This window comes from Osmerus eperlanus, chromosome 9 (assembly GCF_963692335.1).
Source record: "Osmerus eperlanus chromosome 9, fOsmEpe2.1, whole genome shotgun sequence".
Classification (NCBI taxonomy): domain Eukaryota; kingdom Metazoa; phylum Chordata; class Actinopteri; order Osmeriformes; family Osmeridae; genus Osmerus; species Osmerus eperlanus.
In genome coordinates this window covers 1849658-1862424 of record NC_085026.1, presented here as the reverse complement: position 1 = coordinate 1862424, position 12767 = coordinate 1849658, and the positions used below count along the sequence as shown (strand labels likewise).

The 12767-nt window shown below is 47.2% G+C and overlaps 2 protein-coding genes across 3 annotated transcripts in view; one reads left to right on the top strand and one right to left on the bottom strand.

Annotated features, from left to right (window-relative positions):
• Window positions 1–12767, top strand: part of slc35g2a (solute carrier family 35 member G2a) — a 157989-nt gene that overhangs the window by 35203 nt on the left and 110019 nt on the right. The gene's annotated exons all lie outside the window — the stretch shown is intronic.
• ppp2r3a (protein phosphatase 2, regulatory subunit B'', alpha) overlaps window positions 154–12767 on the bottom strand; it is a 54501-nt gene continuing 41887 nt past the window's right edge. The window contains exons 1-13 of one of the 2 annotated variants that reach the window (XM_062468746.1): window positions 11599–12613; window positions 9047–9319; window positions 8253–8356; window positions 7662–7764; window positions 7355–7429; window positions 6289–6375; window positions 5817–5973; window positions 5544–5592; window positions 5371–5460; window positions 3760–3935; window positions 3241–3359; window positions 2948–3054; window positions 154–2469 (exon numbers count right to left, since the gene is read on the bottom strand). In XM_062468746.1, coding sequence (XP_062324730.1) covers window positions 2373–2469; window positions 2948–3054; window positions 3241–3359; window positions 3760–3935; window positions 5371–5460; window positions 5544–5592; window positions 5817–5973; window positions 6289–6375; window positions 7355–7429; window positions 7662–7764; window positions 8253–8356; window positions 9047–9319; window positions 11599–11730 — 1569 coding nt within the window. In that variant the 5' untranslated portion in view covers window positions 11731–12613 and the 3' untranslated portion in view covers window positions 154–2372. Of the gene's footprint in view, window positions 2470–2947; window positions 3055–3240; window positions 3360–3759; window positions 3936–5370; window positions 5461–5543; window positions 5593–5816; window positions 5974–6288; window positions 6376–7354; window positions 7430–7661; window positions 7765–8252; window positions 8357–9046; window positions 9320–11598; window positions 12614–12767 lie in introns of those variants that run through there. The other variant, XM_062468745.1, reaches the window with a different exon arrangement.

Here is a 12767-nt window from a genome sequence, read left to right as displayed (position 1 = left end):
GTGTCTGTGTGTGTGGCATGTTTGTGTGTGTTTGTGTGTGTGTGTGTGTGGCATGTTTGTGTGTGTGTGTGTGTGTGTGTGAGTGAGTGAGTGAGTGAGTGAGTGAGGGAAAAACACAAACAAAACCATAAAAAACTTTCTCTGACCAAGGAACAATTTTAAAACGTCTTTATTTGAACTCAGTTTCAGAAGAATCAAGAAAAAGATCAAAGTTAAGAAAGAAAGAAAGAAAGAAAGAAAGTTAGAAAGGACAGAAGTGAAGAAAAAAAGAGAGAAAAAGAAAAAAAGACGGGAAGAAGGAAAGAAAAAGAGAACGAAAAAAAGTAAAACCATGCCAACACAAGAACCATCTGGTCTGAACTCGTCTGAATCTACTCAAGTCTCCAAGGAGGAAGTACATAAGATGAAGAAAACACAAATTAAAAGTCCTCTAAACAGAGAGAATTACAAATTAAAAGTCCTCAAAGACGGACACTGAGGAATAAGCTAAAAGTCCTTCCAGAAGCTTCTTGCAGGCAAATCCATCTTGGCTTCTTCCTGCCCCAGTGCCTGTCAGCACAGCAGTCTTTGCATAGAGCCAAAAACGACACAGGGACAAGTCACAGATTTGAAAACGTCTCAAGTTTGCGGTTCTTCTTTAGAATCCATCAGTATGACTCTCTTCCCAGTGTGTGTGTGTGTGTGAGTGTGTAAGTGTGTGTGTATCTACAGCAGGAAAGGATAATTCTTGGGTCTTGATTCCATTTTCTCAATGTCCCAGTGATTGACAGCTGATTGTCAAATCGGGGGGGGGGCTCTACAGTCCTTTAGAAAGCCCCCCACACCACCCCTCCGATGACATAATCATTTTACACCTCACACACACACAAACACACATTTCATAATTTAACGTCCTACAAGCCACACAGTGGCACATCAATACAAAGCATCACATAGGAGAAAACTTAACATTTACAGTGACATTTTAGCCAACCAGAGTTAAATACATGGGCACATTTACAATGGCTAAAGCACAGGGCTAAGCAGCCACTTCAGGGCCACTATGACCCTTGTGCGTGTGTGTGTTTGTGTGTTGGTGTGCGTGTGTGTGTGGCCAAAGAGAACCAAAAACACACGCAATAGCTCTGGGAACACTGTCTCCATGGAAACAATGTTCTATGAACAGATTCAGTCAGATAGTTAGGCACAACACACTCCTTGACATATACACCTACCAAGGATCTACAAGTAAACACACACTCATCTCTGCAGTATACACACACACATCTTCTTTGATTACGGTCTTACAGTAGAGTCAACAGTATTCTAGAGGAGTGTGTGTATGTGTGTTCTTGACAGAGTGGAGTATCCATCACATTTTTTTATATGGAGTGTAGATTTGAAAGAAAGTTCATTTAAATCAAACTGAAGTAGTCCTTCCTGGTAAAGGGCTGATATTAAATGTCCCTTTTTTACCAGACCTCTTAAACGACCCAGGTACCACAGTTAACTAAGACTAAAACATGCACTTCCTCTTCCAGCTATTAAAACACAGTCATAAGCACATCTAAAGTAAAGTGTCTACAGAGATATGCGTATACTCTACCAGAGAGTACGATACCTCCGTCTATGTACAATCTACCGTGAGAGAAGAAACGTCTTGAAAATGAATGAATCGATCCCGGAACGTTCTCTCGAAAGCTCCAAGGGCTTTCGAAAATAGAACACTGACAATGAGATGCTAAGAATAGAACAGACCTGTTCCGAGAACGCCCTCGTCATTTTTTCCCCTTGACACTGAACACCAGAGTCTGGTCTCCATATTGTACAGGTGGGTGACTGGGGAAACCTGCAGTATTGTCAGTGACCACATGGTAGAGCCACGCAGTCAGGCAACCCTCGTACTCAGTCACTGTAAGAGACAGCGACATATAGTCCTTTACACTTAATCTGAATATATGAGTGTAGTGTACAGTAGGCTTGAAATGCATGTCTGTCTGTCTATCATATCAGTTAGGACAGCCATGTTCTTGAGTGGTGACGGATTGTCAAATAGCTGATTGTCAGTTGCATCAACATCTTACAGTAATGTTAAACTTGTCTCCTGTCTGTAACAGTAGTCTCTCTCTCCCTCTCTCCCTCTCTCCCTCTCTCTCTCTATAACACCAAGCAGTTCTGCTTCATACACGCACTCACACACACACACGCACACACTCATACACTTCTAAGTCAGTCTGTTCTGAGAAGAAACAAGTCTGCGAAGCAGCTTCCAAAATCCAACCCTCCGTCTCTCCATCCTTCTCTCAGTCTGTCCATCCTTCACGCTGTCCCTCTCTCCCCTCCCCTCCAGTCTTCGCTCTATGTTTCCACGGCGACCGGGTGGCCAAGAGAGATCAAGCTGACAGGTCAGATAAGACCAGTTTATCCATCTTATTCCCAATGTCCCCAGGAACAGGAAGATCGTCCGACTCATAGTCCTCATCAAACGACCTGGGAACACAAACACACACCGTCTGAGTTGTATCTGCTGCTGTGTGGGGTGTGTGTGTGTCAGCGTTTGTGCATGCACAAGCTTGTGTGCGCATGTGTGTGTGTAAATGCAAGTGAGTGTTCGTATGTGTGTGTTCCTTTGTGTTAGAATGTGTTTGTCCGTGCTTGACTGTGTTAGTATGTGTGCGTTCCTACGTTATTATGTGTGTGCCGGTGTTAGTACATTTTAGTCTGCGCCTTTTGTGTGTGTGTTTAAGCACCTGAATCTTATGTGCAAATAAGTGTGTGTCTGTGTGCATGGGTGTCCATGTGCGTATGTTACTATGTGTGTACCCATGCGTGTGTATGTGTGTATGTATATTACTATATGTGTACCCATGCATGTGTGTGTGTGTATATTACTATGTGTGTACCTATGCATGCATGTGTGTGTGTATGTTACTATGTGTGTACCCATGCATGTGTGTGTGTGTCATACCCGTCCTGCAGCTGCTCATTGGCAGTCTCCTCTGCCACCAGGATCTCATACTCTTCTGATGCATATTTATCCCAGTCTGACGGCTCTGGACCTTCACTCTCTATGTCCTGCGACACACACATACACACACACACATACACCCCCCCCCCCCCACACACACACACACACACACACACACATACATACAAATACACGGGCACACACAAACAAACATGCGCACACACACAAACGTCAGTGTTCAAGAGCAACAACGGTATGATTCAGGTCGTAAAGTGATGGTGGTGTCCTCAGACCTTTTGCACAGCGAAGGGGTCTCTTTGTTCGTGGTCCAGGTACTTCTCTAGGTTGAAGAACGTGTCAAAGAAAATGTGACCCATCCGACACCGCTTCAAATCCCTCAGGGTGATCATCCCTGCAAACGAACAAACACACACAAACACACACACACGCTGTCAGAGAGAGGCAAAGACATGGCAGAATGAAGAGACAGGACCACATCACTGACAAGATGAAGAGAAGGACTGAGATGGAGGGAAATGGAAGTTAGAGGTGTACATACAGAGAGAGACGGAGAGAGAGAGAGACGGAGAAAGAGAGGAGAGATGGAGAGAAACTCGGAAATTTGAGATGGAGTGAGAAAGATGAAGATGACGGGAGATGGAGGGAAAGAGTGAGAGTGACGAGGGAGAGAGAGGGGGAGAGAAAAACAGAGAACGAGATGGAGAACGAGTGAGAGAAGGGGGAGCGAGACGGAGAGAAAGAGTGAGAGACAGAGAGAAGACAAACAAACAACAAGACGGAGAGAGGCTGACCTTGGCTCTCAGGTTTAACTAGGTCCAGCATCTGACAGAGCAGGTCCTGGAAGGGCAAGGGTTCGATGCCCATCCCCTCCATCCTGTCACACTGCTCCTCGTAGAAATACTCCAGCTCAAACATGGACAGAACCCCGTCCCCGTCCACGTCCATGCAGCGGAACCAGTACTCTACACTGGGAAGGGACAGGCAACAGGTGTGGGCTCACTGGGTAGCCAGTCATGTGAAGAGTCATGGTGGGGTGATATATTAAAGGGGTGATCTGGGTCACATGGTAACATATCACAGGGATGATCTGAGTTACCTGGTGACATATTAAGGGGATAATCTGGGTTACCTGGTGACATATTAAGGGTGATGATCGGGGTTACCTGGTGAAATATTAAGGGGATAATCTGGATTACTTGGTTACATATTAAAGGGATGATCTGACATTAAAGAGATAATCAGGGTTACTTGGTGACATATTAAAGGGATGATCTGACATATTAAAAAGATAATCGGGGTTAGCTGGTGACATAGTAAGGGGATGATCGGGGTTACCTGGTGACATATTAAGAGGATGATCTGACATATTAAAGAGTTAATCGGGGTTAGCTGATGACATATTAAGGGCATGATCTGGGTTAGCTGGTGACATATTTAAGGGACGATCTGGGTTAGCTGGTGACATATTTAAGGGACGATCTGGGTTAGCTGGGGACATATTTAAGGGACGATCTGGGTTAGCTGGGGACATATTTAAGGGACGATCTGGGTTAGCTGGGGACATATTTAAGGGACGATCTGGGTTAGCTGGTGACATATTCAAGGGATGATCTGGGTTAGCTGGGGACATATTTAAGGGACGATCTGGGTTAGCTGGTGACATATTTAAGGGACGATCTGGGTTAGCTGGTGACATATTTAAGGGACGATCTGGGTTAGCTGGGGACATATTTAAGGGACGATCTGGGTTAGCTGGGGACATATTTAAGGGACGATCTGGGTTAGCTGGTGACATATTCAAGGGATGATCTGGGTTAGCTGGGGACATATTTAAGGGACGATCTGGGTTAGCTGGTGACATATTTAAGGGACGATCTGGGTTAGCTGGGGACATATTTAAGGGACGATCTGGGTTAGCTGGTGACATATTTAAGGGACGATCTGGGTTAGCTGGTGACATATTTAAGGGATGATCTGGGTTAGCTGGTGACATATTTAAGGGACGATCTGGGTTAGCTGGTGACATATTTAAGGGACGATCTGGGTTAGCTGGGGACATATTTAAGGGATGATCTGGGTTAGCTGGTGACATATTTAAGGGACGATCTGGGTTAGCTGGTGACATATTTAAGGGATGATCTGGGTTAGCTGGTGACATATTTAAGGGATGATCTGGGTTAGCTGGGGACATATCTAAGGGACGATCTGGGTTAGATGGTGACATATTTAAGGGATGATCTGGGTTAGCTGGTGAAATATTTAAGGGACGATCTGGGTTATCTGGTGACATATTTAAGGGATGATCTGGGTTAGCTGGTGACATATTTAAGGGACGATCTGGGTTAGCTGGTGACATATTTAAGGGACGATCTGGGTTACCTGGTGACATATTTAAGTGTTACCTGGTGGGGTTTTTCTTGTCCTCTTCAGAGATGAGGAACCACACAAACTCAGCATAGCTCATCCTGCCTTCTCTCTGGACAGAACTGCCCCTGGAGAACACAGAGAGCATTCACATGGTTAGGCCTGGGTGTGTGTGAGTGTGTGTCGTTGGTCAATGTGTGTGTTTTCTTACCTTGTGACTGCTCCTGAGAACAACCTCTCAATGATTCTGTTGGAGGAAGCTGTCAGCGACAATAAAATAGGTTAAAAAATTGCTTTTGAACACATTGACTGACTGACTGACTGACTTTTTGTCTGGCTGTGTGTCCCTCTGGCTGGCTGTCAAGTTGGCCATCTGTCTCTGTCTGCCTCCCTGTCTGTCTGCCTGTCTGCAGGGACCTGGTTGGGTCTCATGCCTGCCTGCCTGTCTGCCTGTCTGCTTGTCTGCCTGTCTGTATAGTCTCACCGTGGTCATTGTAGCGAGCCAGGTCTTTAGGGTCGATGTAGAGGTCATGGTCGGTGTCGAGCTCCCAGAATTTACAGTAGATTACATAGAAATGCTCATAGGAGAAATAATCTGTTATCTGGTTAATGTCATCCTCCTCTTCCAGCAAGGCTAGAGTCTGAGACAGAGGAGGGAGAGAGAGGGGGAGGCAAAGAGAGAGAAAGGGAGAGAGAAAGTGTGAGAGAGGGGGAGGGAAAGAGAGAGAGAAAGTTGAGAGAAAGTGTGAGAGAGAGGGGGAGGGAAAGAGAGAGAAAGAGAGAGAAAGAGAGAAAGAAAGAGTGTGAGAAAGAGAGAGACAGTTGTTAGGTAAACATTCCGGTGCTACATTACAATTTAATCCTTGTTGAGAACATAACGATGCCACATTCCACTACCAGAGTGATATCAAATACAGCTTCCTGTCTGGAACGGTGACAGGAAGTTGGGAGTGTACCTGCAGGAAGTTGCTCCTCCGGAGCTCCGTCATGGTGATGCGTCCCGTCCACGATCGGTTCACTGTGTAAAATATCCGCTGGATCACCTAGGCAACCGTGGAACACAGAGGAGGTGTCACTCCAGAGCTCCACATACTTACTAAGCATTATGTTGCTAATGGAAACCTACCATAACGACACATCATGGAGTGTTGGTATGCTTGGAAAGTTCCTAATGATGGAGCTAACGCACTGCTAGCTTGGTAATGCTACCAATGACAATGGAAAATACCAATGATCATGTAATCGGCCTAAAACACAAAATACTTTTCTGACAGACTATATACAGTATATCCTATATGTCCTTGCATTGTCCTAGAATACAAACAGTCTATTTATAGGAAGGCAGCACACTATTTAAAGGGCTTTCAACAGAAAATATTGATACTTAGAAACATAGAGCTTCCAGGAAACATGTGACCTCTCTGTTCCAGAACCTTCTGGATTATTCTACAGGAATGAACACTTATTCCTGGTACGAGGCATCTACAAATGGACAGTAGCCGGTCATGGCAGAGGAAGTATCTAAATATGGGCATGAGCAGGTCCTGGGGGTTGTGAGCAGTAGGGGGCATCAACCTTTCCGTGATATCATAGTAGGTTGACTCATCACCATTAAACTGGGCAGTCCTGCTCAAGCCCCTGCTACAGCCCCCTGCCTAGGCCTACCCCAAACTGCAGCCCTAGCCCCTAGCCCCAGCCTCACCCTTACCTCCCCCCAGCCTCTTCCCTAGCCCCAGCCTCACAAACAACAAGCCCTTCACCTGGTGCTACATGTGTTGCAGCTGTCCCCCCCCCCCCCCCACACACACACACACACACACACAAAGTAGCTAAAGTTACCCCGGGTTGCAAGAGTGTGTTCTGCTGTTAAATACATTTGAAGTACAGTCCAATAAGTTCCGCTCAAAGGCACAGTGACAAATGACCATCACACACATGCTTGCAGGCACACGCAGAGAGCTTGTCACCGAGGGGAGGGGCTCTGGGAGGGGGTGGGGCTCTGGGAGGGGGTTGGGCACCTACCGTGGTAATGTAGCGAGAATGGAACTCTGGAGCGTCTTTTAAAAACGTAAGCCCTGGGTGGGTGTCCACTATGTCCTGTAAGGGGGGGGGGGGGGGGGGAGAGGAGGGGAGAAAGAAAGGGTGAGGGGATACAAAGAGAGAGGACGAGAGCGGGTGAGAGAGAAAAAAGAGAAAGATTCAATAAAGCATTATTGAACTGAATTGAATTGAGAGAAAGACAGGTCCTTTTAAAAAAAAAGGACCTAAAGTAAAATCTTCTATTGGACGATTGCTTGGTCGACCGCTCCCTCCAAGCCTCGCCCCTTACCTGCAGTAGAGGGATGAAGTCTTCCTGGTCCAGGTAGCTGCAGCTTGGCTTGGCCAGCAGGGAGATGAACTTAGACGAGTCATCATAGCAACTGTGCAACAACCTGCCCACAGAGAAGAGCGCAGTCAGCACATTGGTGTCATTCTCACCTCACAGCCACGAAAACAAGTCAAGTCTAAAACAAGTCTATCCAAGTCAATCATTGACTTGGATAGACTCTGCTCTCTCCTTATATATATATTTATATGTTTATATTTATACCTCTTACCTCACTGTGCTGTGCTGCTTTGTCATAATGTTGCTCTGGTTACATATGTTCTGGTGTAATATGCTAATATGATGCACTGCTTTTAAACTTGTTGCTGTTAAATATTATTGTGTTATTGTAGGTTGGCTTATTATTCATTTTCTGCATAGTGCGTTGCTGGTCCTGAGTACATATTTTGTTCTCTCATGTTCTCTCATGTTTATTATTCATTTTCTACATAGTGCATTGCTGGTCCAGAGTACATATTTTATTCTCTTGTGTCAACATGTTCAGAATGACATAAATGAAATCGATTGTCGAGGTGAGGCTGAGGAGTGCCTTACTTTCTCCAGGTAGCGATGAAGGAGTGGACCGAGACAAATCCTGTCCTCTCTCCGCCTGCGCCGTTAAACATGGGGGCCTTCCAGTAGAGAGGACACCCGCATGCCTGTGCAGAAAATCACAAACCCTGAAAACACACTCTCAGACAGGCAGAGGCACACCTCGTCCACAGAGAATGTCCTCCCTCAGACCAGACAACACACACCCGGTCCAGACAATTTGTGTGTGTGTTTTTGCAATTCCGTGTGTGCGCACGGACGTGGGTATGTGTATGTGTGTGCATATGCGTGTGTGTGCGTATGTGTGTGTACTGTAGTTTACGTTTATTGCCATTTGTAACAAGTACAGGAATAGGTCCGTTGGAGTCCTGTGGTCCTGCTCTAAATTTATAACAAATTATCTAAACCTATAATCTGATCAGAGCTACAATTCTTTCAACAATATACTGAAAAATATCTGTGGGGGTGTGTGTGTGGGCATTATGCACATGTGTGGGTGTGTGTGCATTATGTACATCTGTGGGTGTGTGTGGGCATTATGCACGTGTGTGGGTGTGTGTGTGTGTGCATTATGTACATCTGTGTGTGTGTGTGGGCATTATGTACATCTGTGTGTGTGTGTGTGTGCATTATGTACATCTGTGTGTGTGTGTGGGCATTATGTACATCTGTGGGTGTGTGTGTGTGGGCATTATGTACATCTGTGGGTGTGTGTGTGTGGGCATTATGTACATCTGTGGGTGTGTGTGGGCATTATGCACGTGTGGGTGTGTGTGGTAACTCAATGTGTTTCCCACCTTGGCAATCTTGCCCATCTCATAGATGTCAGCTTTCTCCTCCTCAAACTCGCTGAAGGCCGCCTCTACGGACGCTATGGCGACGTCGTGGTTGGGGGCAGGGCCAGGCAGCCCCCGGGGATAGTAGAACCTCGGAATGTTGACGGAGGGAGGCGGGGGAGTCACCACCACCGGAGCAGGGGGGGGGCTGGGTGAGCGGGGGACGGGGGTAGAGGGGGCTGGGGTGGGGGCCGGAGGGGGGGTGCCTGGTTTCTTCTCTGTCTTACACTGGACCTGGGAGGAGGAGAGGAAGAGGAGTGAGATTTCCCAGTAGTGGTTTGTGAGTTGGAGAAGTCCATGACTCATGAGTTTACCCTTATTCCCCAGCCGCAGCCCTACTTCCTGCTTCATGTCCAGCCTCAATCCTCATGACTCGACCGATCTGAACTCTCAGAGGATCCCACTGGCCAGCATCTCCTCTAGAGCTGTGCTTCAGGACATCCAACCCCATCACCGGTAACAACCTCATCACTATTAACAACCCCATCACCAGTAACAACCCCATCACTATTAACAACCCCATCACTATTAACAACCCCATCACCGATAACAACCCCATCACTATTAACAACCCCATCACCGGTTAAAACCCCATCACTATTAACAACCCAATCACTAGTGACCCCAAGTAAGAACCTCATCCCTGGTGACCCCAGGTAAGAACCTCATCCCTGGTGACCCCAGGTAAGACCCTCATCCCTGGTGAACCCAGGTAAGAACCTCATCCCTGGTGACCCCAGGTAAGAACCTCATCCCTGGGACCCCAGGTACCAACCTCATCCCTGGTGACCCCAGGTAAGAACCTCATCCCTGGTGACCCCAGGTAAGAACCTCATCCCTGGTGACCCCAAGTAAGAACCTCATCCCTGGTGACCCCAGGTGGTATACAAAGCCCACACCCACAGATGAGCAGCAGGAGCGCAGCCCCTCACAGACCCATGGAGGCTGAAATGTGGATGGATCTAAAAAAGATAGAAATAACAACTCAATACTACCTCACTGACCTGTATCATTAAAAGGCAGTAAGTGTGTGTGGTGTGTATGTGTGTGTGAACTTTACAAGTATATGCAGGAGACCACGGTCCAAGCCAGCCAGCTAACAGGGTACTCCCATTCTAGCGAGATGGCAGCCAGGGAGTTGCATTTGGGGTAGCGGGCCAGATCTACATGACAGGGCTGGACTGTCTCAACTGGGCTTTTTGAATTTTAATTCAGGATAAAAAAAAGAGAACTGAACATGGGTTCTAAATGAGCTCTGCTATTGAAAATATGAGTGAGCTTTTTTGCTTTCATATAAAACCACAAATTCCTACTATACAATTTCTTACAGATTTTGCTTTTTAGCACTAGCCTGGACCATTTGCTGCATGTCATTCTCTCTCTCTCTCTCTCTCTCTCTCTCTCTCTCTCTCTCTCTCTCTCTCTCTCTCTCTCTCTCTCTCTCTCTCTCTCTCTCTCTCTCTCTCTCTCTCTCTCTCTCTCTCTCTCTCTCTCTCTCTCTCTCTCTCTCTCTCTCTCTCTCTCTCTCTCTCTCTCTCTCTCTCTCTCTCTCTCTCTCTCTCTCTCTCTCTCTCTCTCTCTCTCTCTCTCTCTCTCTCTCTCTCTCTCTCTCTCTCTCTCTCTCTCTCTCTCTCTCTCTCTCTCTCTCTCCTGTCACTCTCATACTGTCAATTTCATTAGAAAGCAGAAAAGTAAAAAACAAAAAGTGTCTTAAAACATTACGTGAAAATCTGGAACGATCATTTCCTGACTGAACTGGTCTGTGTGTCCCTGGTCATTTAATCAACACCTAGCTAGTCAACATGACTTTAGCTGATGGAACATGGTGGTGGAACATTCAGATAACACACACAGAGACGTGACTACACGTAAGAACTCAGTGTGACCTAGGAAAGCAGATCCTGACTCTCAGTACTTCCCAGGACATCACTGCACATCCACCTCAGCATCAAAGCACTCATGAAGGTGTGTGAGTGTGTGTTTGCTGGTGGATGTGAGTGTATGTGTGTGGGTGTGAGTGTATGTGTGTGGGTGTTTGTCCACTCTAGATTCTATACTAAACAGTGTGTATTGAGTAGGACAGCTGAACCCCACCCCCCCCCCCTCCTCCCTCTCTCCTCTTCGCAGCGTTCATTCTATCACTCTATTCCTGAAACCCATACCCTATTAATAACCCTCTGGTATCTGGCTCAGAATAGTTTGTCTTGCCGGGCATGTGTGTGTTTGTGTGTCTAGGTGTGTACTGTATATGTGTGCTGTGTCTGTCCTACGTTGCTATGTGCAATTTGTGTGTTTATGACATGTGTGTGTGTGTGTGTGTGTGTGTGTGTGTGTGTGTGTGTGTGTGTGAGTGAGTGAGTGAGAGTGTGTGCGTTCAGGCATATGCGTGCGCGTGTTCCTAGCATCGGCGTATGTCTGTGAATGTGAGCATGTGCATGTGCGCGTGGCATGCGCCGATGTGTGTGCGCGTGTGTGTTTGTTTTCAGAACCTCGCCTCGGTTCCACCGACTGACCTGCTGCTGCTGAAAGGACTTGAGCCTCTTCTTAAAGCGTGAGGGCAGCACAAAGTCACACCCCCGGGCCAGGAAGGCCAGCTCCCCCCTCAGGTCAGGGTCCCCCCTCAGGCTGGACTCCTTGATCATCATGGGGGGGACCGACACACAGACCCCCCCTCCAGACAGAGCCTGGGAAGGCACAACTGACAAGGCTACTGACAGGGTGGCGGTCCAAGCACTAGGACGATGCTCCACTGGCCTGGCTGGCTGGCTGGCTGGCCCGGCTTGCTTGCTGGCTGACGACGAGGCCAGAGTGGAACAGCTCCACCAGACCGACACCCCCACCACTGGCCAACGCTGCCCGGTTATATCCAGTCTTCTCAGACTTCCTGATAACACACTCGCAAACAGGCTATCCCTTTCTCCTCTCTCTCTCTCTTTACACAGTCAAATACTCGAAAAATATCCTTTTCTCCTCTCTACACACTCAAGCACTTTCAAAAGAGGCTATCCTTTTCTCCTCTCTACACACTCAAGCACTTTCAAAAGAGGCTATCCTTTTCTCCTCTCTACACACTCAAGCACTTTCAAAACAGGCTATCCTTTTTTCCTCTCTCTACACACTCAAGCACTTTCAAAACAGGCTATCCTTTTCTCGTCTCTCTACACACTCAAGCACTTTCAAAACAGGCTATCCTTTTTTCCTCTCTCTACACACTCAAGCACTTTCAAAACAGGCTATCCTTTTCTCCTCTCTCTCTCTACACCCACTCCACCACTCTATTCCTTTCTGTTCTCTTGTCTCTCTCTCATGGCTGAGTTAATTGCAGATATCCAGCCGTGTGTCTGCATAAAGAGATATTCCGTGTGTTTTCCCTGCTTGCGCTCAGAGGGGAGGGAAGAACCATGGTCGCGGGGCCCAGCGGAGTGTCTCTCTCTGGGCTAGAACCCTTCCATGTAGCCCCTTACTCCTCTGGAAGAACAGAACCGTTAGGGTCTCACCGGTGCCTGTCGCTCCAAGCTCCGCACTGAGAGTGTGCTCCAGGAAACATGAGCCATGCCGGGATCAGGACACACACTCGCGCGCACACACACACCAAAGAGACCACACCGGCTGTCCTGAGCAGAGGGGTGGGGAGGTTTAAACCGTGTCGCATATCTGTAAGCTTGTAAGTGTGTGTGTGCGA